This window comes from Motacilla alba, chromosome 24, assembly GCF_015832195.1.
Source record: "Motacilla alba alba isolate MOTALB_02 chromosome 24, Motacilla_alba_V1.0_pri, whole genome shotgun sequence".
NCBI classification, from domain to species: domain Eukaryota; kingdom Metazoa; phylum Chordata; class Aves; order Passeriformes; family Motacillidae; genus Motacilla; species Motacilla alba.
In genome coordinates this window covers 558220-581274 of record NC_052039.1, presented here as the reverse complement: position 1 = coordinate 581274, position 23055 = coordinate 558220, and the positions used below count along the sequence as shown (strand labels likewise).

General features: G+C 48.0%; 1 protein-coding gene across 12 annotated transcripts in view; it reads right to left on the bottom strand.

Moving 5' to 3' along the window:
• The window catches only part of ARHGAP32 (Rho GTPase activating protein 32), a 238164-nt gene that overhangs the window by 88998 nt on the left and 126111 nt on the right, over positions 1-23055 (bottom strand). For 11 of the 12 annotated variants that reach the window (XM_038161662.1, XM_038161664.1, XM_038161663.1 and 8 more), the window contains one exon: positions 6327-6413. In XM_038161662.1, the coding sequence (XP_038017590.1) occupies positions 6327-6413 (87 nt within the window). Of the gene's footprint in view, positions 1-6326; positions 6414-19644; positions 20390-23055 lie in introns of those variants that run through there. The other variant, XM_038161670.1, reaches the window with a different exon arrangement.

Genomic DNA, 23055 nt, shown 5'->3' with positions numbered 1-23055 from the left:
CAAACCTTTGTCCTTAACAACTACTATCCCAATTACTAAATGAATTTATCCTTTAGTGTTACCATGCCAGCTACAGAGTAATGGACGGTAATTAAGCAGTTCAGATGTAATTCAACCCCTATAGATGGCAGTTTACTTCCCCAAAGCCTGGAAAAGAGCCAGGTGTTTCAAAGCCCCTCCAACTTGGCTTTGGAATCTCCTGAGGTCTGAGCACAGCCCAGCAGCACCCTGCAGGCTGCCCGCCAGCTTCAGGCATTCTTGATTAATTCTCATTCTCACTGTCACTTCACTTTTATTTACTGCTGCTGGGAGCAGGAGGCACACAGTGTGTGACCTCAGATCCACCGGAGCACAGCACGTGGAGTGACGGATTAGCAGGGTGGAGACAAGGAATTCTGCTGCTTTCTGTTGCCTGATGTGAAACAGCCCTCAACACCCGAGAAAAGCTTAGGACAGAGGTTTCAACATGTGTGAACATCTGGAAGGATGGGGTAGAACTATCCAAGTCAGAAAGGCCTGTGGGCAGATTGTGAAAAGGTTTTGTGGATTTACAAAATCCAGGACTGGCTACCCAGAGAAGCTGTGGCTGCCCCATCCCAGGATGGGGCTTGGAACAACCTGGTCTAGTGGAAGGTGTCCCTGCCCATGGCAGGGGCTGGAATTGGATGAGCTCCAAGTTCTTTTCCAACTCAAACATTCTGTGATTCCACCTCCAAACACCTGCACACGTGAGGCACCAAACTCATGGACAACCTGTCAGTGGAAGTCTCATTTCTCTGGTCATCTTCAGGCAAGTGGTGTCAAGAGGCAGAAAAGAACAAATACAAGGCAGGGGAAAGGTCATGATGGTGACCAGAATTTTAATGCATCTGAGAGCAGAGCAGGTTTTCTGAGCCCTGAGCACACACAGCCTGGCCCTGACGAAGGAGTGAGGACACACAGGTAGGGAGAGGAAGCTGCATCATGGGAAAATTTACTGTTTAATAAAAGCACCCATTAACTGCTTCTGCTTTGTTTAAATCCTAAACAATTCTGTTTGTAAAATCCTAAATCAAAGCAGAAAATCCTATATAAACATGGAGAAGGAGCTAACACACATTCTGAAAACAGATTTTGCACTGGGTAGGATCCAGCTGGATGCTCCACATACCTTTAAAAAAGGACATGAAAGCTTTCCCCTCTCTGTGTTTCTGTATGTATATAAAGCACACAGAAGAGTATCTGTGAGTTAGAATCTGTCCTTCAGACATCTGTTTAAAGAGCTTTTCACAGGAGCAAAGTAACATTTACTCAGTTCCTGTTCTCCAGGTGTTTGAGTTTCAGTCAGAAACTATTAGTAAAGAAGACAAAGAACACAACCATATTTTGAATGTTTGACTCAAAAGTCCTGCTGCAAACAATTTGTGGTTCCAGCCTGGACTACCCAAGGCAGCCAAAACCAGCAAACCACACTTGAGATGTTGCTCCTCTGACTCAGACATCTCCCCTGTGGGAAGGATCTTCCACTCTCTCCTCCCCACAAACCACCCTGGAGGGGTAGTCCTGCCTGCTCTTCCTCCTTGAAGCCTGCCTTTCCTGGCCTCCCCACTGTGCCCTTGAACACTCCTTACTGCACACGGAAAGTGGGATGGGGGCACCTTCAGAGCTTGGCAAATCCTGCTCTCCAAGCAGAGGGTGCCCAGCTCAAACCTCCTGCAGGGCAGAGCTGGGACAAGTGGCTGAGGTTTGGGGCAATGTCCTCTCTGGTGCACCAGGGACCTGCTTCCATCCACCAGAGCAAACACAGCCCCTGCTGGAAGGAAGAACAGGAACAGGGCACAGCACTGGGCATCCCGTAACACAGGAACAGCTCAGCTCCTGCAGTCTGAAAATGGGAGCAGGAAAATGGAGAAAAACCCTGCTTGGACTACAAGAATTCCTGCTCTGGGAACAGCCTTAGAAATGTACCAGTGCTGGAGCAGAAAAAGGCTTCCTTTGCTGGCATTATCCCTGGAAAGGAGGAGCAGGAAAGGTGCTGTGGCTGGGCTGGCATCACAGCAGTCAGCCTTGTTTAATCCCTGAGATTGTGTCAGCCCTGGCTTGTGCTTGTGCAGTCTGACATCCCTGCTGAGCAGTGCCTGTCACTCCTGTCCCAACAATCCACCTGTGAGCATGGACATGAGCAGCCAACGCCTCAGGAAAGGATGGAGGTTACAGCCCCCCTGAGAATGTGAACATCTCCACAGACAGTCCTTGTTTTCCCCCTGCCACTCCAAATGTCAGCAAAAAATGATGCTTGAGGTGTTCCAACCCCACAATTTCACACTGTAAACAGCATGTAAAAATTTCATTTTTCAGAACAAAAGCTGAGGCTGGGCATTCTTCTGTTGTAATATTTAAGTAAGTACACAGGGAGTTGCTGTAATGTCACACAAACCAACCCCAAAACATCCAAAAGGATGTTTCCAGCCTTCCTTACAAGTTAACTGGATTAGCCCATTCCAGCCTTTTTGCAGGCTCTGAATTGTGCTGATTTATTCTCCACAGACAAAGTAACCCGCTCTTAAATGTGGTTCAGACCGTGTAAATTCTTTGTTTATCCCTGTGGAAACTCCCAAGGATTCCAAACACTGTGCAAGGATTTTCACAGCAGCAAGTACAGCACAAATTCCTCAGGGGTCTCAGCCATCCCCTGTGCTCCTCCAGGAACTACAGGGATTCCCAATTCCTGTCTCCAGGTTCAGAGGGTTCACGGGTACAGTCCTCACACCACCCTTCCAGGACTCGACCCTTTTATTTTAATAATATCATTCTTTTCACAGAACTCCTGAAATCTATCTTCTAGAAATGCAAGTTCAGTGCAATCTTACTTGGAAAAAAAAGGAAAATCCACCCGAATTGCAGAAAAAAAAACCACAAACCAAACCCTTCCATCATTATCTCTTCCCAATAGGATTTAATTCCCTCCCTTTGTCATTTCCTAGTTTTCATGGTTAAATTTGTCCAAAGGAATCAAAAGGAGAATCCTATATCTCCTCTTTTCTGAAACAGCTCTCTATATATTCCTACTTCTTCTTAAGAGCTAATAAACTGGATTAATTTTTTTAGGTTTATAAGTAGAAGAAAAGCTGAGCAGAGACTTAACCCCTCCTCTGAACCTTGCACAAAGCCTGGATTTCACAAGCTGACTTGCAGCACAAATACATCTCCCAAAGAATGCTTTTTCAAATCCTATCTGGGAAGGTTTTGCAAAATAGGCAACAAGCACTAATTCTCTTTACACCACTAAAATGATACTTACAGCTGGGAAGGAGTGGGATAGAATTCCCTCAGTGTAAGTAGCTGTGTCCTGCCAAACCTAGCAAAGGCTGAGCTGGATGTCTGAAATACCTGCTGCCCCACAGCTTTGCTTTGCTGCTTGCCCCAGGGGGAATGGCACAGTAAATGCCATCTGATGGGTGACAGCACAGGGCGGTCTGCGCACACTGGCCAAGGCCAGCACGGACCCCCAAATCCAGGGGTTTTACTGATTTCTCCAAGTCTGCAATCAAAAGTTGTCAGGATGGCAACACCCTCGCTCTTTGCTATTTGCTTCTGCAACAAATCACAGCAATTTAGAGCTTTTACATTCCTGGGATCCAGCCTCCCTAGCAGAATGCCTGTGTCCATCTGAGCAACCCGGGACATAGCTCAGGCTGCTGCAGTGCCCAACCACCAGTCCTGGAAGCACATCCAAAGGGTGAGGAAAGCCACATTTGGTTTTCAGGCTGTTTCCCTCCCCGCTTCAATATTTTTTCCTGATCCAGATGTACCCTGCCCTAATCTGTCCCCACTGCACCACCACTCCATGAGCTATTTCACACCTCCCATTCCATTCTCCTGTGGAGCCAGCTCCAAGCAGACACTGCTGGTGTCCAACATGGGATGGAATGGAATCTTCCCCTGGACACGGGAGAGGCCACGGGGGGGCCAGGGCTGAAGGATCTCCATTGCAGAAATGATGCTCAGCTGTGCAGTTCCTCCCATACCTTCCTGGTCTTTGGATCCAAATGTCACAAATGTCTCGGCTTTCCCTGGATTTGAGAGACAGGGACAGGCAGTAATGTGGGAGAAGGTGATCACAGGCTTGGGGAAGGGAGAAGCTCCAGCTAGCCAGGGGGAGTACTTTAAAACAGAAGAAAAATAGGAAAAAAAAGAGAAAAAATAAGGAAAAAATACAAGAAATATAAGGAAAAAAGAGAAAAGGGAAAGAGGGGGAAACGGCAAAGAAGAAGAGGGGAAAGAGGAAAAGGGGGAAAAGAGGAAAGAGAAAAAGGAGAAAGAAAAAAGGAAATGAGGAGAAAGGGAAAGGGGGAAAGAAGAAAAGGGGAAAGAGGAAAAGGGGGGAAGGGGAAGAGAAAAAGGAGAGAGAAAAGGGAAGGGGGAAAGGGGAAAAGGGGAAAGGCAAAGAAAAGAAAGTAAAAATAAAATGAAAAAAAGAAAAAAGGAAGAAAGGGAGACAAAGGTGGCTGGATCTACACCCATCCTTTAACAGATGAGGCCAAATCACATGGTTTGCATTTGAGCTCAGTTGGGAAGGGAAGGGAAGGGAAGGGAAGGGAAGGGAAGGGAAGGGAAGGGAAGGGAAGGGAAGGGAAGGGAAGGGAAGGGAAGGGAAGGGAAGGGAAGGGAAGGGAAGGGAAGGGAAGGGAAGGGAAGGGAAGGGAAGGGAAGGGAAGGGAAGGGAAGGGAAGGGAAGGGAAGGGGAATTTCTCAGGAGCTGGGCCTGGTGCACAGTGGCTACAATTCTGCTACAAAAGGAGCAATTCCCTTTGCCAAGGCTCAGAATTCCCCCCATTTTCCCCACACAGATGAAATCCATGCCTGTACCTCAGACATATCCCAGGAAAGTACTGGAGAGTGGGAGCAAGGCACCAGAGGAGCAGGGTCAGGCCTCACCTCCATTGTTCCTCACCCCCACTCTCTGCTGCTCCTGGACGTCCCTCCTGCACAGGGGTACTCTGCAGAGACTGAGACACAACTATACCTCAGGCCACCCTGTGAATCTCTGGAGGTGTCAGGTGGGGAAGGATCAGTGAAAAACTGCCATGTTCTCCAGGCGCAACAGCCAGGGAATAATCCAGGGCTCATCCCTCCACTGAGCACTGCAAATGTACCCCAAATGTGAGGGCTCAAAACACACTGAAATTCCAATTTCCTGCAGTCCCCTGAAAGTCCTTTGCCAGGCACTGCCCTGCCGTGGCTGGGACAGAAGTGTGCCCACCCCCAGGGTTTGCTGTGCTGCCTGTCAGCCTAGGCTGCTGGGCTGGGAAGTGCTGCTTTTGGGCCAGGCTGGCTCCAGGGGGTTACAACAGTCCCAAAAAATGCCAAAACACTGGCAAATCTGAGAGATGTCCACTTGGAGCCTCTCTTCCCTCTCCCGAGAGCACATTCATAAACACATACAGGAACATGTGAAAGCTGCCCACAGAGACAAATTCCTGCTGGAATTAACACTGCTGGAGCTCAGCCTGGCCAGGCTCCACCTCCAGAACAGGGCAAGAGACTCTGCTCCTCGAGACATGGGATGCTCTGCTCCTCAGGATGCAGGATGCTCTGTTCCTCAGCTCTCACAGCATCCTGCTCTGAGCACAGAGCTGAGGCAGCAGAGCAGGGACCCTGCAAATTCACCACCTGTCAGAGTGTACTCACTGGTGAAGATGGATGCTTGGGGGTGCTGAGGTGAATCATGGAAAGAGCTGCTGTCCTGAACCTATGAAAACAACCCAACGTAGGCAGTAACTCCACACTGAACCTGCCAGCACCCTGCATCTCCCACAAAGGGTGACTCACTGAGCATATTAAAACACACTCATTAGGCAGCATCTTACAAAGGCACACAGATCAGCAGATGAAGAATTCATGGGACAGAGCAGCAGATTCCTCTGGCCAAAGCATCCTGAGATGAGAATTCCACACCAGGTGTCTGGGAGCAGATCAAGACTCCTGGCAGCACACCGTGGTAACAAACCTCTGGCTGGGATTCTCCCTGGTGGGGTCACTGGTGTGTCCAGGCGTCCATGCTCCCCCAAAGTGACCTCAGCCTGGGCACACCCACTCCTGTCTCTGGACTCATCCCTGGCCATCAGTGAGGATTATTTGCTTCACACTCTCCTTTTTCTCCCCTCAATCCTTCTCTCCTAAAACGTGCTGGTGGCAGCACCACAGGCAACACCCCTGGGGGATCAAACCAGGGAAGAGGTGGAAAACCCTAGACACGCCACAGGGAAGTGTCACATCTCAACATTCTGGAGCTGTGTGGGAAAGAGAACGAAACCCAGGCTGGGGAGAGAAAACAGGGCATTTACCTGACAGGAGATCTGCACCAGGTACACCAGCTCCTTGGACTCACAGCCATTCCTCGTCACTTCGTTCTGCTCCTCCGGAAGCGAGAGCTGCGGGGCAGGGGGAGGGAGAGAAGAGAGAGGAGCAGTCAGTGAGGGGACAAACCAGGCACAGAGCAGCACACGGAGCTCAGCATCCACAGCTCGCTCCCAGACATGCTGAGTCTCAGGGAATCAGGGAATCAAGCAATCAGGGAAGGGCTTGTCTGGCTGGAGCTGCCACAGGGGAGACACTCAGCACACACAGACCCTGCAGTGCCACTGGATTCTGGAACCTCACCTGACAGGTTAAAAATAAAAATACAGCTCAAAAATAAAACAGTTACGGGGAGGCAAATGGTTCGAGGCAGGAATCAAACCCTCCAGCTTAGAAGTCTGCAAAATTAATTGCTCACTGAAAATATCTCTATAAATGTTCACGGATAGTGAATATAGATCAGAGCTTCTCCATACCCCCTCCCCATATTTTTTTAGTTTTTTATTTTATATGTTCAGGCAGACATTAAATAATAAAACATATCTCCCAATTTCAGTGCTGTCAAGCAATTCACCCCAGCAGAGTTTTATGGCACCATCCATCACACCCAGAGTCATTAACTGCATCATCAGGATGTGTTTGTGTGAGAGCACTGAGGAGACATTCCTGTACATGGACTGAGCCTGGAGCATCCCACTCCTGGCCCTGTTATCCCACTAAAATGGCTTATGTTTAATGATCTTCTCTGAGAGCAGAAATTACAAATAATCCTAAGCAAGTTAAGACTGTGTGCAAAGCAAATAAATAAAGGAAATGTGTGCATGAAACTTAAAAGGCCATTAAAAAAAAAAAGTTAATTAGCCAAGAGCAATAAAAAAATCCTGAAACAAATGAAAGGAGAAATGAAAAAAAGGCTGAGGAGAAGAATCCCAAGTTGCTGTATTTAATGAATGTAAGCAAGTGAAAATCAGAAGTGGGTAGTGAGAGCCATCTCATGAAAGAGGGACAAAGAAGGCAAAGTTCTCTCCATACAAATGACCATGATACTTGGAATTTATTTAACTTTGCTCTGCCAGAATCTCCCTTCTCTCTGTAGGGAAGTCCCACCGCACACGGATTCAGCCCTCTCCCTCCACCAAGCCAGCCCCTGGAATTCTGACTTCTTTTCTGATGGCTGTACACAGGCAAGCCCAGAGAAGGAGTTTAGTTTGTATGATTTATTACCAGCGTAGGCTGCTGCCATTAATGTGATTGAACACAACCACTGCTTCTGTATTGCACCTTCCCCCCACCTTTATCATCACTCTTTGCTATCGAATGTCACATCTGAAGTGCTACTGAGTTTTGAAACGACAGCCAAAGGAAACCCAAAGCATGCAGTAAAGGAAGGCTCACACACACTGAAGATATTTGCCATGTTTGCCAGGTATGAGGAGCTCTGGGTCAAGGAGGCCACAAAGATGATCCAAAGGCTGAAGCAGCCCTTCTATAAGGAAAGGCTGGGAGAGCTGGGGGTGCTCACCTGGAGAGGAGAAGGCTCCAGGCAGAGCTCAGAGCCCCTGCCAGGGCCTGAAGGGGCTCCAGGAGAGATAGAGAGGGACTGGGGACAAGGGATGGAGGGACAGGACACAGGGAATGGCTTCCACTGCCAGAGGACAGGGATGGATGGGATATTGGGAATTAGGAATTGTTCGCTGTGAGGGTGGGCAGGCCCTGGCACAGGGTACCCAGAGCAGCTGGGGCTGCCCCTGGATCCCTGGCAGTGCCCAACGCCAGGCTGGATGGGGCTGGGAGCACCCTGGGACAGTGGAAGGTGTCCCTGCCATAGCAGGGGTGGAACAAGATGGGCTTTAAGGGCTCTTCCAACCCAACCCAACCCAATTCTGAGATTCTATGAATCAATGTGGGTTTCCTACTCCTGGGGAAAAGTTTCCATCCTCTAATCTCCCCTGTGCTCCTCAAGGGCACACAGACCCCCCAGTCTCAAGGGAATTTCAGGTGTCCCCTTCACTGAGTGTATCAGGGGCAAAGCTCATCACCACAGGCCCTGACAAAACACCAGCCAGCTAACAAAAATCACCAGGAGGCAACTGCAACTGAAAGGAACTCAGGGTCCACCTGTGCAGCAGAACATGGGGAAGAGAAAGGCACAGGGTGAATTCATCACCCTCCCCCTCACACACCGACAGCAGGCTGGGCTCCAGCCCGCCAGGGCTCTGCACAGACCTCAGGAAGAGCAGAGATCAGCTGGAGGTGTGAGCAAGGCACTGAGGCACAACAATCTTCCTTCCCGAGGCACTCCTTCCTGGGGACCATCCTCAGGATCACATTCAGGGGGGTCACACCTCGCAGCCAGCCCCTCCTCAGTCCCTGTTCACACAAACTCACTGTGGGGAGAAAGGACATTCCAGCCCACTGCTGGCCGTGGTCCATGCACCTGTCCCTGATTCCAGAGGGGTAAAAACCAGCTGAACACTGCTCCTCTCCCACGGGCAGCCTCGTGCTGACTGAGATAGAGACAGAAACTGTTTACACAGGAAAATCTGTGGGGTTTATCCTGCAGTCCAGCTGTCCTCACAGCAAAATGCCCCCAAAGATGAATTTTCACTCATGTTCCCTGTACCCACGTGGTTCAGTTTGTATTTTGCTTTGTTAATAGACATGCACCAAAGCTCTCCCAAAAATCATGGATGTCCTGATGTTTAAAAGCCTTTCCTGCTGCTGCATTCCTTGTAAACAGAACATCCTGGAAAGCACAGTTGCCCCCAGGCTTGATCTGAAATCCAAGCACAAAGCAGAGGCCTCTCCTGACCTTACTGGATTCTGAACATGACTCACGGGCAAAATCTGGTTGGCTCCAAAGTGAGACGTTGATTTTTGCGTTCTTAAAGAACAGAGCAGACAGCAGAGCCTGGTGGATATCCCTGTAATTGTGCCAATGTGTTTTCCTAAGGTAAGTAATCTGTAAATAGCACTTATTGCAACTGATCAGAGTTAAACAGCATATACTTTATAACATATAACCTGCAATGTTCCTTCTTCACATTGAAATTGGCTGTCAAACCTTCTGAGCCTGATGAACAATTACGAGGCATTCGATCCCATTAGGTTCGTTTATTGTTGGAATATATATGCTCAGCTAGGATGAGTGGTATGACAAATTTCATAAATGGCCTTTAGAGTATCCTAAAATTTCATTGGTAGCATTTGATGATGCACAAAGAAAGCCTCAAAAACAGTCACCCCACACTGTGTGCATGCATAATGCAGAGTCTTGAAAACATTACAGAATTAGGGAATCCCAGAATGCTTTGGGTTGGAAGGGACCTTAAAGCTCTGGTTTCTTGGGCAGGGACTCCTTCCATAGTCTCAGTTTGCTCCAACCTGGCCTTGGACGCTTCCAGGGACAGGGCAGCCACAGCTCCTGTGGGCAGCAAGGCCAAGGCAGTGCTCAAATTTGTCTTTACATGGCTGGGGACAAGTCTGGGAGCCTGCACACACCCACTGAGAACTGATGATGAATTCAACACAGATAATTCTTCCTCTACCAGCAAACTTATAACAAAAGCTTTGGGCTCTTTTTGCCCAAAAGAGCAGTGCTTGCTGGCCAAGACCTTGCTGATCACATCTACAAGGAGGTTAAATTTAAAAATGCTTCTAGTTCATGTCTGAGGCTCATCTCTGGCAAGCTGGGTGATAAGGGGACTGATTAGAAGGGTCTCCTGCAGAGCAAAATTTATTGGTCATTCCTCTTGTACGGAAGAACGGCAACAAAGCAGGAGGCTGAGTTATGATATGGCACATTCAGAATTAAAAATAATTAAAAGATAACTCTTGAGATCTGTGCAATCATTTTTTTACTTCCAGCCACTGCGGAGTTTTGTGTGCTCCTCTCACAAATAGCAAAAGCTAGTAGTGAAAAATCATCTCAGGAAAAGCACTACATAAATCTGTTGAGAGGACAGGGATTGTTGGCTACTAACAACGTGCCAAATCCTGACCAGGTAAGACCTGGTGCCCCTGAGCCCCAGATGTCAAAGGAAGCTCATTCAGCCAGCCTTAACTTTCATCTCCTTGTTTCCTGAGTAATGTCAACCTCATCATCCAGCTCTCCTGGTGTAAGGGTGATTTGTGAGAAGCCTGGGAAGTGTGGATTTGATTTGTCTGTGGAATTTACTTCAACTTCTGCTTCATAAAGCCATGAACACAACTGATCTCACTCATGCACATCACAGCAAGTGAGTAACAAAGGGTTGTGGCAGAGAGCTCACAATAAAATAAAAATATGTAAGAAAGAGAAAACAAAACATGAAAGGAAAGAAAAAAGTCCGAACAAATCCCCCTCCCCAACAGAACTAGCATTAAGGTTACAATTTAACGGAGAAGGCATTCAGTAATTACATGACAATTAATTAATAAGAACTCTAAGTTAGAAAAATCATCTTGTTTTGAAATAGAAGGAGCAGATCATCCTTCCCAAACTCCAAACCTGTCAGTGTAGGTAATGGTGTAAACTTTTATACTTTAAAAGTATAAAAGACCCCCTCTTGCATCAGAGGAGTGGAGTCAGCGTGGAGCTACACTGATCTGGAGCACAGCCAGGGAATAACTCTCCAGAGAACAGCAAAACCCTGTAAAATAACTCCTACAATTCTTGGAGCTGATTTCAGCCCCCCACACAGCACCTCCCAGGTTTCATCTCAAATCCTTGGATAATGATGCCCTGGCTGGGAGCCAGCAGAAACCCAAGACCTCAAAGGTGATGCTGTGTGTGCACACCAGGGCCTGGCTCCTGCAAGAGGCTTTAGGGACACCGTTAGTGCAGAGCTGAGACAGGATCAAGCCACAGGGAGCAAACAGGAGCTCCTTCAGGAAAATATTGGGACAATCGCAAATATCAAAATGTCACCCATCTGAGCTGACAGAGGCGTTTCTGGCATCTCTCACAGAGGGTGACATAAACCTGCCTGTCCTTGGCCCTGCCCTGGGGGTTTCTCAGACATTTCATGGCCAGCCAAAGGAATTATGGAGAATCACAGAATTATGGAGGTTGAAAAAGCCTATGAGATCATGGAGTCCAAACATTCCTCCAGCACTGCCATGACCACCACTGACCCACGTCCACAAGCGTCACACCCACATGGATTTAAAAACCCTCTGGGGATGTGAACTCCACCACTGGCTCTGGGCAGCTGTGGAAGGGCTGGACAGCCCTTTCCAGGAAGAAATTTTCCCTGATATCCAATCTAAACCTCCCCTAGAGCAACTTGAGGCCGTTCCCTCTCCTCCTGTCCCTGTTCCCTGGGAGCAGAGCCCGACCCCCCCGGCTGTCCCCTCCTGTCAGGAGTTGTGCAGAGCCACAAGGTCCCCCCTGAGCCTCCTTTTCTCCAGGCAGAGCCCCTTTCCAGCTCCCTGGACAAAGAAACACAGCTGCTCCCTACAGCTCTTTCTCTATGCTTCAAAATATTAATTATTAATATTAATTATTGCTCTTTACAACAGTATTATTCACCTAATAGATATAATTATATTGTGGTATTTATCTAAACATATGCATATAAATATTAATGCATTACTTGTATAATAAATATTATTATATTCATATAATAAACTACACCCATAATATAAAATACAATAAATGTAAAACTGTATTTACATACTGACTATAACTTAGTTATTTTAAGGTAAAGTACAAGCAAGTTGAGCCTCATGATCAGACCCTCTCCCCTGTGATCCAACACAATCAAGTGGCAGCATCTGGCCCAGCGATCCAGGTGGGATGAGGAGCTCACCCCTGCAGGAGTCTCTAGGAGACAAGGGATGGCAGGAATGCTGACCAAGGCTTTAGCCAGGAGTTGTTATGCAGTGGGAAGGCTGCTGCTTTTCCTGGCAGAGGTTGTGTCAATGTTCCAAGGACAGCTGGTGATCTTGTCACATTCTCCCAGGCTGAATTTAAGGTTAAATCCCTGGGGAAGGCAGCCAGACACAGGCAATGGGAATTGCTGCTGCTCACACTCGGCCATGGCAAAAGCCCATTAATCCTCCAAAGCACTGTTACATCTGATAACTTTTTTCTGACAGTATTAGGAATTACTTTTTTTCGCCTTCCTAAACCACCACACTTTCATGTCTGTTAATTTCTGATGCTGGTGTAATTTAGCAAATCAAACTAGGGCAAAGCCCCAGGACCAGTGGCACCTTCATGGAATGTGTGCAGTGGGTACTAGTCTGTCTAGTGGCCAAGGGCAAGGAGAAGGACGCTCATTTCTCTGTGAAACAGGGCCATGTTTGATTAAAACCCAATAATTCAAAGACCCAAATATCCTTGGGACAAATCCTGAAGAAATTAAAAGCTGATTAAACTCCAAGATACTGCCTCACTATAAGGAAAAGCTTTGACCACATCTCTCAGCTCCAGTCACCAACAGCTGTTTCCTGCACCAGTTCCTAAATTATCCTGCTGGTCCTAGCCCCACTTCACTCTCATTACCCAGGCCATTACTCACAGCAGCTTGTCTAGTAATGGGACATCTTCCAGACCTGCCTTTTGATACATGTGAAGATTTGATTTTATTCTATCTGAAATTTTAGGTTGGCAAATCTTCTCAAACAGGGAAACGTTTTCTACCTAATTACTCTGACAGCATAAATGTATTTATATGGCCTATTTTGCCTCACTCCAGCTTTATCTTGCTAAATGTACTAATTATCCTCCCACACACTTCCCATCTTCTCCTGCTTTCTTGTCTCATCCTCAACTGTGGCTTCAGAGCAGAAAAAGAACATTCTTCACAGACTGGTTTCTGTACCCAAGCATAAATATCCTAAAGTAATGATCAAAGTGAAGACAAGAAAGCCCTGTTTAAAGAGTATTTTTCTATCTGACTCTCCTTTTTTCCTCTGCTATTCTAAATCACCCCTTTGACAACTCCAACACAGTGCTCAAAAAGCAGCAGAAAAATACACAGAAAATCAAACAGGGCTTGATAAGAGAAAAAAGGAAAATGCACCTCCTGTAATGCCACGCAATCACTGCTCCAGGCTCTCCAGGGTGTGAGTAAATCCCTCGATGCACCTCATCTGCACCATGCAGAGTGTTGGTCATTATCTCTGGACAGTCCATGGAGCACCAGGGGCCAGTCTGGCCACACTCAGCCACCACCAGCACCAGGTGAGCAGAGATCCAAGCACAGCTCTCCCACAACAGCTGGATTTTGATCTTTAAGAACCCTTCTAAACCCAAGCATTCTGTGTTTCTTTGGCTCCCCTGCCTGGTTTGTAGAGTGTGAGGTCTCCCATTGTGTGGAAGAGTTTGGATGCTGGAATTAAACTCCAAGGCACCTATGGAGTAAACAGGCAAAACATCTCCATGAAGAGATCTCTGTGGTGCCCAGTGACACATGTGGGAATGGCTGAACCTGTGCCAGAGATGTTTAAGTTGGAGCTCAGGGGAAGGTTCTTCCCCCAGAGGGTGCTGGCACTGCCCAGGCTCCCCAGGAATGGGCACGGCCCCGAGGCTGCCAGAGCTCCAGGAGGGTTTGGACAGAGCTGCCAGGGATGCCCAGGGTGGGATTGTTGGAGGGTCTGTGTAGGGCCAGGGGCTGCACTGGATGATCCTGTGGGTCCCTCCAGCTCAGGAGATTCTGTGATCTGTCATACCCTGTTTTCTCCCCACAGACTGAGCGCAGTACAACAGAAAACATCCCTGTAATGTGTGAGGACAGAAGGGATAGATGTGAAATTGACTGATGGAATCCCAGAATGGTTTGGCTTGAAAGGGATCTTAAAGCCAATCCCATTCCACTCCCTTCCACTGTCCCAGGCTGCTCCAAGCCCCATCCAGCCTGGCCTTGGGCACTGCCAGGGATCCAGGGGCAGCCCCAGCTGCTCTGGGCACCCTGTGCCAGGGCCTGCCCACCCTCACAGCGAACAATTCCTAATTCCCAATATCCCATCCATCTCTGCCCTCTGGCAGTGGGAGCCATTCCCTGTGTCCTGTCCCTCCATCCCTTGTCCCCAGTCCCTCTCCATCTCTCCTGGAGCCCCTTCAGGCCCTGGCAGGGACTCTGAGCTCTCCCTGGAGCCTTCTCCTCTCCAGGGGAGCACTCCCAGCTCTGCCAGCCTGGCTCCAGAGCAGAGGAGTTCTAGCTCTGGAACATCTCCACGACCTCCTCTGGACTGGCTCCAGCAGCTCCACGTCCTTCTTTCATGGGAAACCACAGAGCTGGACACAGTAAATCCCTTTCCCAGCAGACGCAATTCCCATCCAATCACAGGTGTACTCAGAGGTTGGGTTTTATGCAGGAACTCACACTGAGTCAATGTAAGAGCTTGTGGGATGTGTGTTTTGCCGGTAGTTACTTCCAGAACTATTTTAAGCTTGCAAATCACACAAGACAATTTCTTCCTATGTCAGGATGATTATTCAGCAGTCAGCATCCCTTCATCTGAGCTTCACCTTCAAGACTAATAAATCCTAGCATGGTTTATAAATATGAACAGCTAGAGAAAAGGGCAGGTCCCAACCCCAGCAGGACCCTCGGGGAGCTTTACAGGTACTGGCTGCAGCAACTTGTGCCTTACAAGCACAAGAAGACATCTCCTTTGGGCTATTTGGTTATTGTGTTTTAATATAAGCATCCAGCGAGGTCATGCACAAGTGCTACACATCTTGGTGCTTCTGAGAGAGCTGAGAACAGCTGGGACACTCCTTGAAGTCCTTCAAAGTCAAAACTCTTGCAGAGAGTAACTTTAAAATCAAAGAATCCCAGAATGCTGTGGGTTGGAAGGGACCGTAAAGCCCATCTCATTCCACCCCCTGCCATGGGCAGGGACACCTTCCACTATCCCAGCTTGCTCAGAGTTCTACCCAGCCTAGCCTTGGACACTTCCAGGGATGTGGCATCCACAGATGGAATGTATGGACACTGAGAAGAGCCTGCTGGGCTCCCATGGGAAAATGGAGCTCCTGGTGTGGGACATACTGCTGCAACTTTTAAAATACACATTCCCTGAGCTCTTCCCAGAGGTATGGGAAATGGCATCACTTCGAGGTGGCAGCAAAAACTCCACTGCAACCACAGCATCTGAGATCTGACCTGCTGGGTTTTCAGATTTCCAGGGACTGGGGCAGGACAGGTCCACTCTTGTCCATCAGCCACAGGGTAAAAGATAAGGCACGTTAAGGGATATTAATCAGCTAAAAGAGAAATCTAGAATAAATATGAAACCAGGCAAAACACTAGCCCAGTGCCACACTTCTCCTGCATGCAGCAAGGGTGGAAAGGAAAGGCAATTCCTTGTGAATTTTACCCTTTCCCATTTCACAAGTTGTTCTGGACAGGAGAGTCCTCCCCATGCTGCTGCTGTAGAGCTGCTCTGAGACACAAATCACAGGGGATCCAGCTTGTGCCTCTCTGGAGATGAAATCAGGAGTAACCTTGACCTAGGTGCAGTCAGAAATGCACAACTTGGAAAGATCCCCCTTTCAATCCCCGATGCCAGGTGGAACTGCCAACACAGGCCACTGTTGTATAACTGCTGGAGTCTGTTTAACTCCTGAGCCAAGTCTATTTGATGCCTAAGCTTGTTGAGACACAAAATCTCAGAGTTCTATCAGAGACACTTTCCTCAGATTTTCCTGTATTAAGCTGCAAATGTTTTCTCAAGTGGTCTCAGCCTTTTATCTCCTTTAAATGTGTAAGAAGGTCAATCTTCATAAGCAATTAAATATTTATAAAAACTTCTTAGATGCAGCCACTGGAGACCCCATTAGGCAAAAACAACTTCTGAGTGTCTGCAAACAGAATATTTTCATGGAATTAAAATATCTGAGGTTATTAAAAACAAAGCAGGAACACCCCTGCGTGCAGCTGCAGGCAGAGCAGGGCCTCAGGCACCGGGGATTGGCACAGAGCACAGAACATCCTGGATTGCTCCATGGGCTCCACTGCCACCCGTGGGGTTTCTGGTCAGAATTTCCTGGGTCTGCCTTTTGACTCTAAAGCTCTCTGTGTCGAGAAACTTTCACACTCCTTGGATTCCAGGCTACGGAAATCACAGCCTTCAGATAAACAGTGCTGAACTTTACAGACTGAAGCCACTGGGTTCAGAACTGCTTCTCAGCCTAGCTGGTGAAGCCTGGATTTTATTTTTTTATGACACAAAATCTATGTCACTTGGAATGACATTTAGGAAGACATGGGAGAAACACAGTGGTACTGCCAGATTTGCTCCACAGATTTCTTTCCTGCAGGTTTTTTTGCTTCCATGACAACTTCACATCCTTCTCCTTTAGGGGCACACAACTTCCAAAAACTTCCTCTGGGGTTTCAGGAGACAACATGGAACACAACTCTAAGCAGAGGCTCTCAAACCAGCCGCCACAGGCACAGGAAGCTGCTCTCTCACCAGACTTACAAGAGGTAGGAAGTTACAAACAGTGGGAGCTTGGAAAGTCCCTGTGCTCAGTAACTGTGCCACAGCTGGGGAGTCAGAGCCCGAGCCTGGCTGGGAGCGTGGGCTGGTTCAGGCAATCCCATCCCTCCTGCAAGCTTGTCCCAAGGGGGGTGAGCAGGCCATTCCCAACACCATAGGGCACAGGAGTGACGTCCCTGTGCTCCCCTGCATGGACATGTGCTCCAGGGACAGAGAACTAGAAAAAAAATGAGCAGAATCTGTTACTGACTCCTATCTATGACTTCTGATCACCAAGAGACATCCATGGGATCAAACACAAAGCACAGAGCTCTGCCAGCACACCTCTGGTGGGAATCTCAGCTCCTCCAAGGAGAGCTGGCAGGGTCAGCCCAGCCTGGATGCATCTGGCTCAGCACACACAGAGCCTCCATTATGGCAGGCTGCTGATGGAATTGTATGTTGTTGTTTGGGGAAAACAGCCCATTCCAGGAGCATGTGTGATGTCCTGCTCTTGTTCCCAGAGCTCCATCCCTGGCCAAACTCACCTCGAGCTCTGCATCCCCTGGGGCTTTGTTTTTCCCAAGGAAAGGAAATAACTGTGGTGCAGCCGCAAGGAAATGAAAACAATCTTGGGGTGCACAACTTATCCCTTCTAAATTCAATTTCCATAAAAAATACAGCATAAATGAAACATTTCCTCAATAAAAGCAATTGCAAGGCTGGGTTAAATGGCTGTGGGCACAGGTTCCTGTTAACACTGCACTGCTGGCCAAATCTAATGACATACAACAACAATTCCTGGCACTGACACCTCCAGGTACCATAAACCAGGCCCCAAGCAGAGAGGTCTGATGTAAAAAGAGTTTGAAGACATATTTGAGTGACTTTACAAAAAGCAACTTTTGGAGCATTTCAGGACCAGGCAGAGGATTTTGAACTTCTTGTTTTGTTTCAAGCTTCTGAGATTTGGCTCTCATTGAGCTGCATAGTACTTGGAAGGAAGTACCTGCAGGTACCTCCACAGCACACACAGCTGTTCCCCATGAAATCAGGGAAGGGAAGGGAAGGGAAGGGAAGGGAAGGGAAGGGAAGGGAAGGGAAGGGAAGGGAAGGGAAGGGAAGGGAAGGGAAGGGAAGGGAAGGGAAGGGAAGGGAAGGGAAGGAAGGGAAGGGAAGGGAAGGGAAGGGAAGGGAAGGGAAGGGAAGGGAAGGGAAGGGAAGGGAAGGGAAGGGAAGGGAAGCCTGGTTATTCACAGATGTGTGCTGTAAGAAATCAGTGTAAGGAAAAAGCCACAAGTCAAACAGATCCCAAATAATTAATTTAAATCTCAGAGTGGCTGAATGTTGTGTGTGAAAAGCAGAGCCATTCACACCGTGCAGGAATTTGAAAGCTTCCAGTCCAAATAATCCTGGTTACTCTGCTCAGTCTGCTCAGCCAAACACACACAAAGAAATAAAACACAAAACCCCCTCAGTTTCTTTAACTCATGGCAAACATTAAGCTCAGAGCTCTAAGTGACACCGGTGCTGCATCAGCAGCACCACCAACCAAATGAAAGATGTCAGCCTGACCAATTTATGGAGGGGTAAAAGTCTGAGAAGATTCCCTCTCTTCACATATGCAAATCTGGGTACTAGAGATGAAAGGCTCAGTGGCCCTTAGGAAAAGCAAGGAGCAAAGACAGGCAGGAAACAGGAAGTGGTTTAAGTCCAACTCTCCTACAAAAAAGCCAAGGAGCTGAGCAAGCACAAAGGGAGCTTTGGGACACATCCTGACAGCTACAGAACCCTGCCCTGGCAGGGCAAGGAGCAGGGCAATTCTCACAAGGGTTTAGCAGAGTGCTGGAGATGCTGAGCACCCCCTTGTGCTGCTGACTGAGAGCCTGGAGTTGCACTGAGCTCCCAGGGCACAAACTCCAGAGGTGGCACATGGAAAAAGTCATTCCTAGAAAGTCCGGATGCTGATTTTGTGTGGTTAATAATTTACTGGCTATGACTGAAGAAATACATGTAACCTCCTAAAACTTCTCTGTTGACTGCAGATTGCTCTGTGGCTCTTGTCAGCTCAACATCCAAGTGAGCATTACCTGTCCCTGCACCTGATGAAAGATTTATCCAAGTCTGCTTCACATACCCACAGCTCTGCCTCAGAAACATGGAATAATGATCTACAAAATTATCCAGGTAGAAGTTCAGAGTCAATATACACTCACTTTGACAACAGATACTCCTTTATACTCAAAAGATTCTTTTTTTAAAAAGTGCATGAAAGAACAAAGAAGAGGAAACAAATGGTAAAATCTCCTTTGCTACCCCTACCCTCATAATAAAGGGTATGTCCTAGGAATTACTAGCAATAGTTTGGAACACATTTAGCACCAGAAAATGCACTGGCCTCTCATTTCTCTGCTTAGTAGGAGATGCACTAGAGATTTAAAAACATTTCTCTCAAAAGCCATTCCCTTCTCCTGAGACAGGAAAGCTCTGCTGGGATGTTCCCCACCCCACTCCCAGCTAATTCCCTATACCTCATTAATATGGCTTTCAGACTGACTTCCTCACTGCAAAAAGATCTTCCCAAAGGCCACAGGTTAATCTCTGGGAGGAGAACCACAGTTTGAATTATCCTGAGCTTTAAAATCTGTCATGGAAGAGAGTCTGCACAAAAATACAACCACCTTCCCCCCCCCCTTCTGAACTACTTCTGAAGATTCTGCAAAGAACCCTTGTTAAACTGGAATCTGAATCGCTCTTTATTGCCACAGCAGCACTTGTGCCACGCTGCAGGCGCCCTTCCAGCCCCTTTTATTTTATCCTGATGGCTGTAGCAAACAAAAAGGATCTCAGAACAAGCCCAGAGGTTCTCTGAGCCCGTGCACTACTCACCCCTGCTACAACGCCCTTCTTCCCATGGATGGGCTCCCTAGCCAAGGTCTAACAGCTCCAACTCTCTCCGTAGCGTCCCAGCAGCCTATTGAGAAATCCTCGCCGGGATCCAGGGCAGCAGCTGCGGCGAGCGGCGCTCGGGGCCGGGGGCTGGCGGGCCCTGCCCGCGCTGCCGCCCCGGGGCCGCCGCGGCCGAGCGCTCCTAGGGCCGGCCCCGGGGCTCTGCCCCCGCCACGCTGCCCATCTCATGCTCGACTGGCACCGCGGAGAAACCCGCGCTGCTCCTGCCGCTGCCGCTCGCTCTCACGCTGGGAAGGTCCCGCGGGACGAGCCGTGCAGTTTGACGGGAGCCAAGAGAAACAGGGAGGCAGGGAATGCGTGCAGGGATTGTGCTCTCAGCGACACACGAGCGGCTGCACGGCCGAGAGCAGAGCAGCGGCAGCAGTGCCAGCACATGTCCGGGAGCCGGCACAGCCCGGGCCGGGCCCAGCCGATCCCTCCCAGCCCCGCTCTCCCGCCGCCGGCAGCCGGCTCTGGGCCGGAGCCCCACGGAGCTCCCTCGCAGCCAGCCCGGATCGCTGCAGGATGTGCGCCCAGAGCCGAGGCACGGCGGGGCTCTCTGCTCGCTGCACAGCCCCCACAGAACACAAGCACTTGCTGTCAGAGCCTTCCCTGGCCAGTGAACAGCCTGAACACGTCTGCGTGCCCGAGAGGTGCGGGTGTGACAGAGTAAATAAGATTCATCTGCAACATCCAATATTGCGGGTCATTATTCACTGGCTGGATTTTAGCATTCAGCACCCGAGACCCGATCGACACTGACAGGGACACCACCCCCTTCCCCACAGACCCAAAAAGTTCGGTTCAGTGTGAGTTTCAATTTTTAAATTTGAGTGGTAATTTAGTGGATTGATTATTCTCATTAACACCACACCACATGCTACTGCAAGTCAACACTCCTTCCAGTCCAGAATATCCAAGTTTAGTCCTTTCCCTGCAGAAAGAGGCATTCTGGGAATCACTAGCCATGGAAGTGGTTCTATCCCAGCCAGCCGACCCCTGCCTGGTGATGATTTCACCACCAAAGGGAGAGAATGCCATTATCTCCCTCTTCTCCACGGTAATATGGTAACATTACCGTATTTATGGTAATAAATATTACCATAATTATGGTAATATGGAAATATTAAGATCTTACACTTTCCCAGCACAACCTCGTGCTTTTATTACATTTGGTCACAGAGGTCCCTTGTCAAATTCAGGTGCAATTTTTGCAGTTCAAGTCAGGGAAGTTGCAGAACCAAGTCAGTTCTCAGAAACTGCAGGTCCCTGTCAGAGCCTTCATCTTCCACAAGCCATGAAGAGCCTTTACCCTGAATATGCCAGAAGTCAGTCCTGTATTTCACTTACTGTTTTACTGTAAACGATGCTCTGTTTGAAGGCCACTGCGCTTCAGACTGCCAGTGTCAGAGATGGGCTGGGCAGCCCAAAAATGCCAAGGAATGATCACCTCAGCACCCAGCAGGGTTAGCAGAGTGGTATGGATCAGTAACATCACACAGCAGGAACTCCCCGTAAATTCACGTTTTTAATCTGCAGAGAACAGATTTTCCAAGCCTTTTCCCCACTTTTCAGATTTATTTCTCTAACCATGCAGGGAAGGGACAGAGAGTTCTGCTCATTCCAGCCCTGATATCTCTCTCCTGCCCATGGGCAATTCTCCCAATTTTCCCCATTTGCTGCCTACACTGACAACGAATTTCAGTCTATTTTACATGTCCTTTGTCCATACTCTACATGACAGTGTAACACAAACACCCTTGAGGCCTAAAAGGCATCTTCACGTGGCTGTGAAGACAATTAATCAGCTTTTCCTCCTCACAAATGACGAGTGTAGCACAGCATGTACAGGAACATACACTTTTAGTGCAGGAACGCAGATTTTTAGGGTAGTAAAATGGATTTTTACAATAGGAACATAAACTTTTCAAGCCCTCTTCATCAGCTGATAGAGATTTCCCCCTCTTCAAAGTTTTTCTTTGTTCTTTCAGCTCTGAAAATACCCTTGAGAATTTTTAATGCTCAATGCAAGCTGTTTAAAGAACTGAAAATTAGCATTGTTAGAAAGAAACTCTATTTCTTTCCTACCCAATGTCCCATTTCTCCCAAATCTTGGAAATTTCCTGTGCAATAAACTGCCAAAAAGGCCTTTAACTGTTACACTGGAAAACTTATCAAAAGGTGTCACTGGTTGCTGCATTTTCAGGTATGACAAGCTGGGAAAATTTATGAGATGGCTTCTCATTTCCACAAATAAAGACTATGAGGTGCTGCAGCACAAAGAAGTACACATTTAGGGAATGTTTACGAAGGAAATCAGTGCCTATAAATTACACAGCCTGGGCCACCCCTGGAGCAGCCTTATTTAGTGCAAACAGGGTATAATCAGCAAGAATGAGCCCTCCATGTGCTGCTCTCCCCTCAGGGTCCCTCAGCCCATCTGATTCTCAATCCCCTCCTGCACCTGGTTGTTTCTGATAAAATTAGAATGCAACTCCTGACACAGAGTTGGTGCCACTACACATCACTATGTGCAGCCTGGCCAGTCATGGACAAAGGGATTACAGGAAGTGACAATGAAGAAAATCTGTTCTGAGGATGGAAACATATTTGCTGAGGTCAAAAGCATCCTGAAATGACTCATAAGAGGCAAGAAAGAGATGTCTGAATGTGGTCCCTACCACACATTATAGAATTATTAGGGTTGGAAAAGACCTCCAAGACATCAAGTCCAACCTTTGAGTGAAGAATCAGAATTTACAGTTTATAAATATATGGAGCAGAAAAGGATTTTATCAGTGTAAGACCAGCCTCATCATAAATTTTGCTCCTTCTGATAAACAAGTTCTGGTATTTGATCACTAATTCCTACCAGAGAGCTGATTTCCTTCTAAGCAGGAAAAAAATCACCAGCAAATAAGCAAAATATTCTCATTCCCTCTGCTGACAAATCACATTTTAACCAGCCATGATATGGACCATTCTCTAGATTGAGTAATTAAATGAAATCATCGCTCTCATCCTCACAAACAACATACAGCTCTCACTGGCACAGGCAGATCAGAAGCCTGGTTTAATTCCCAACTCTGAAATAATTTTTCTTTGATCTCCTTGGTACTGTGGGTGTCTATGGACTTGGGGATGAGCTGGGGCAGTTTTGGAGAGTACACATGTGCTGTACACCCCAGCAGGTTCACGTCTCCATTGTGAAGTTCTCTAGAGGAACAAAGCAAAATTTTCCTTGAATTTGCCTCGAGTCTTTCCCAGAGAAATCAAATCCACAATTTTCCCAGAAAGCCAAGCCCAGTGGCTCTGCTGGACCAGGGAGTATTCTCCAGGAGTAACTCTGTG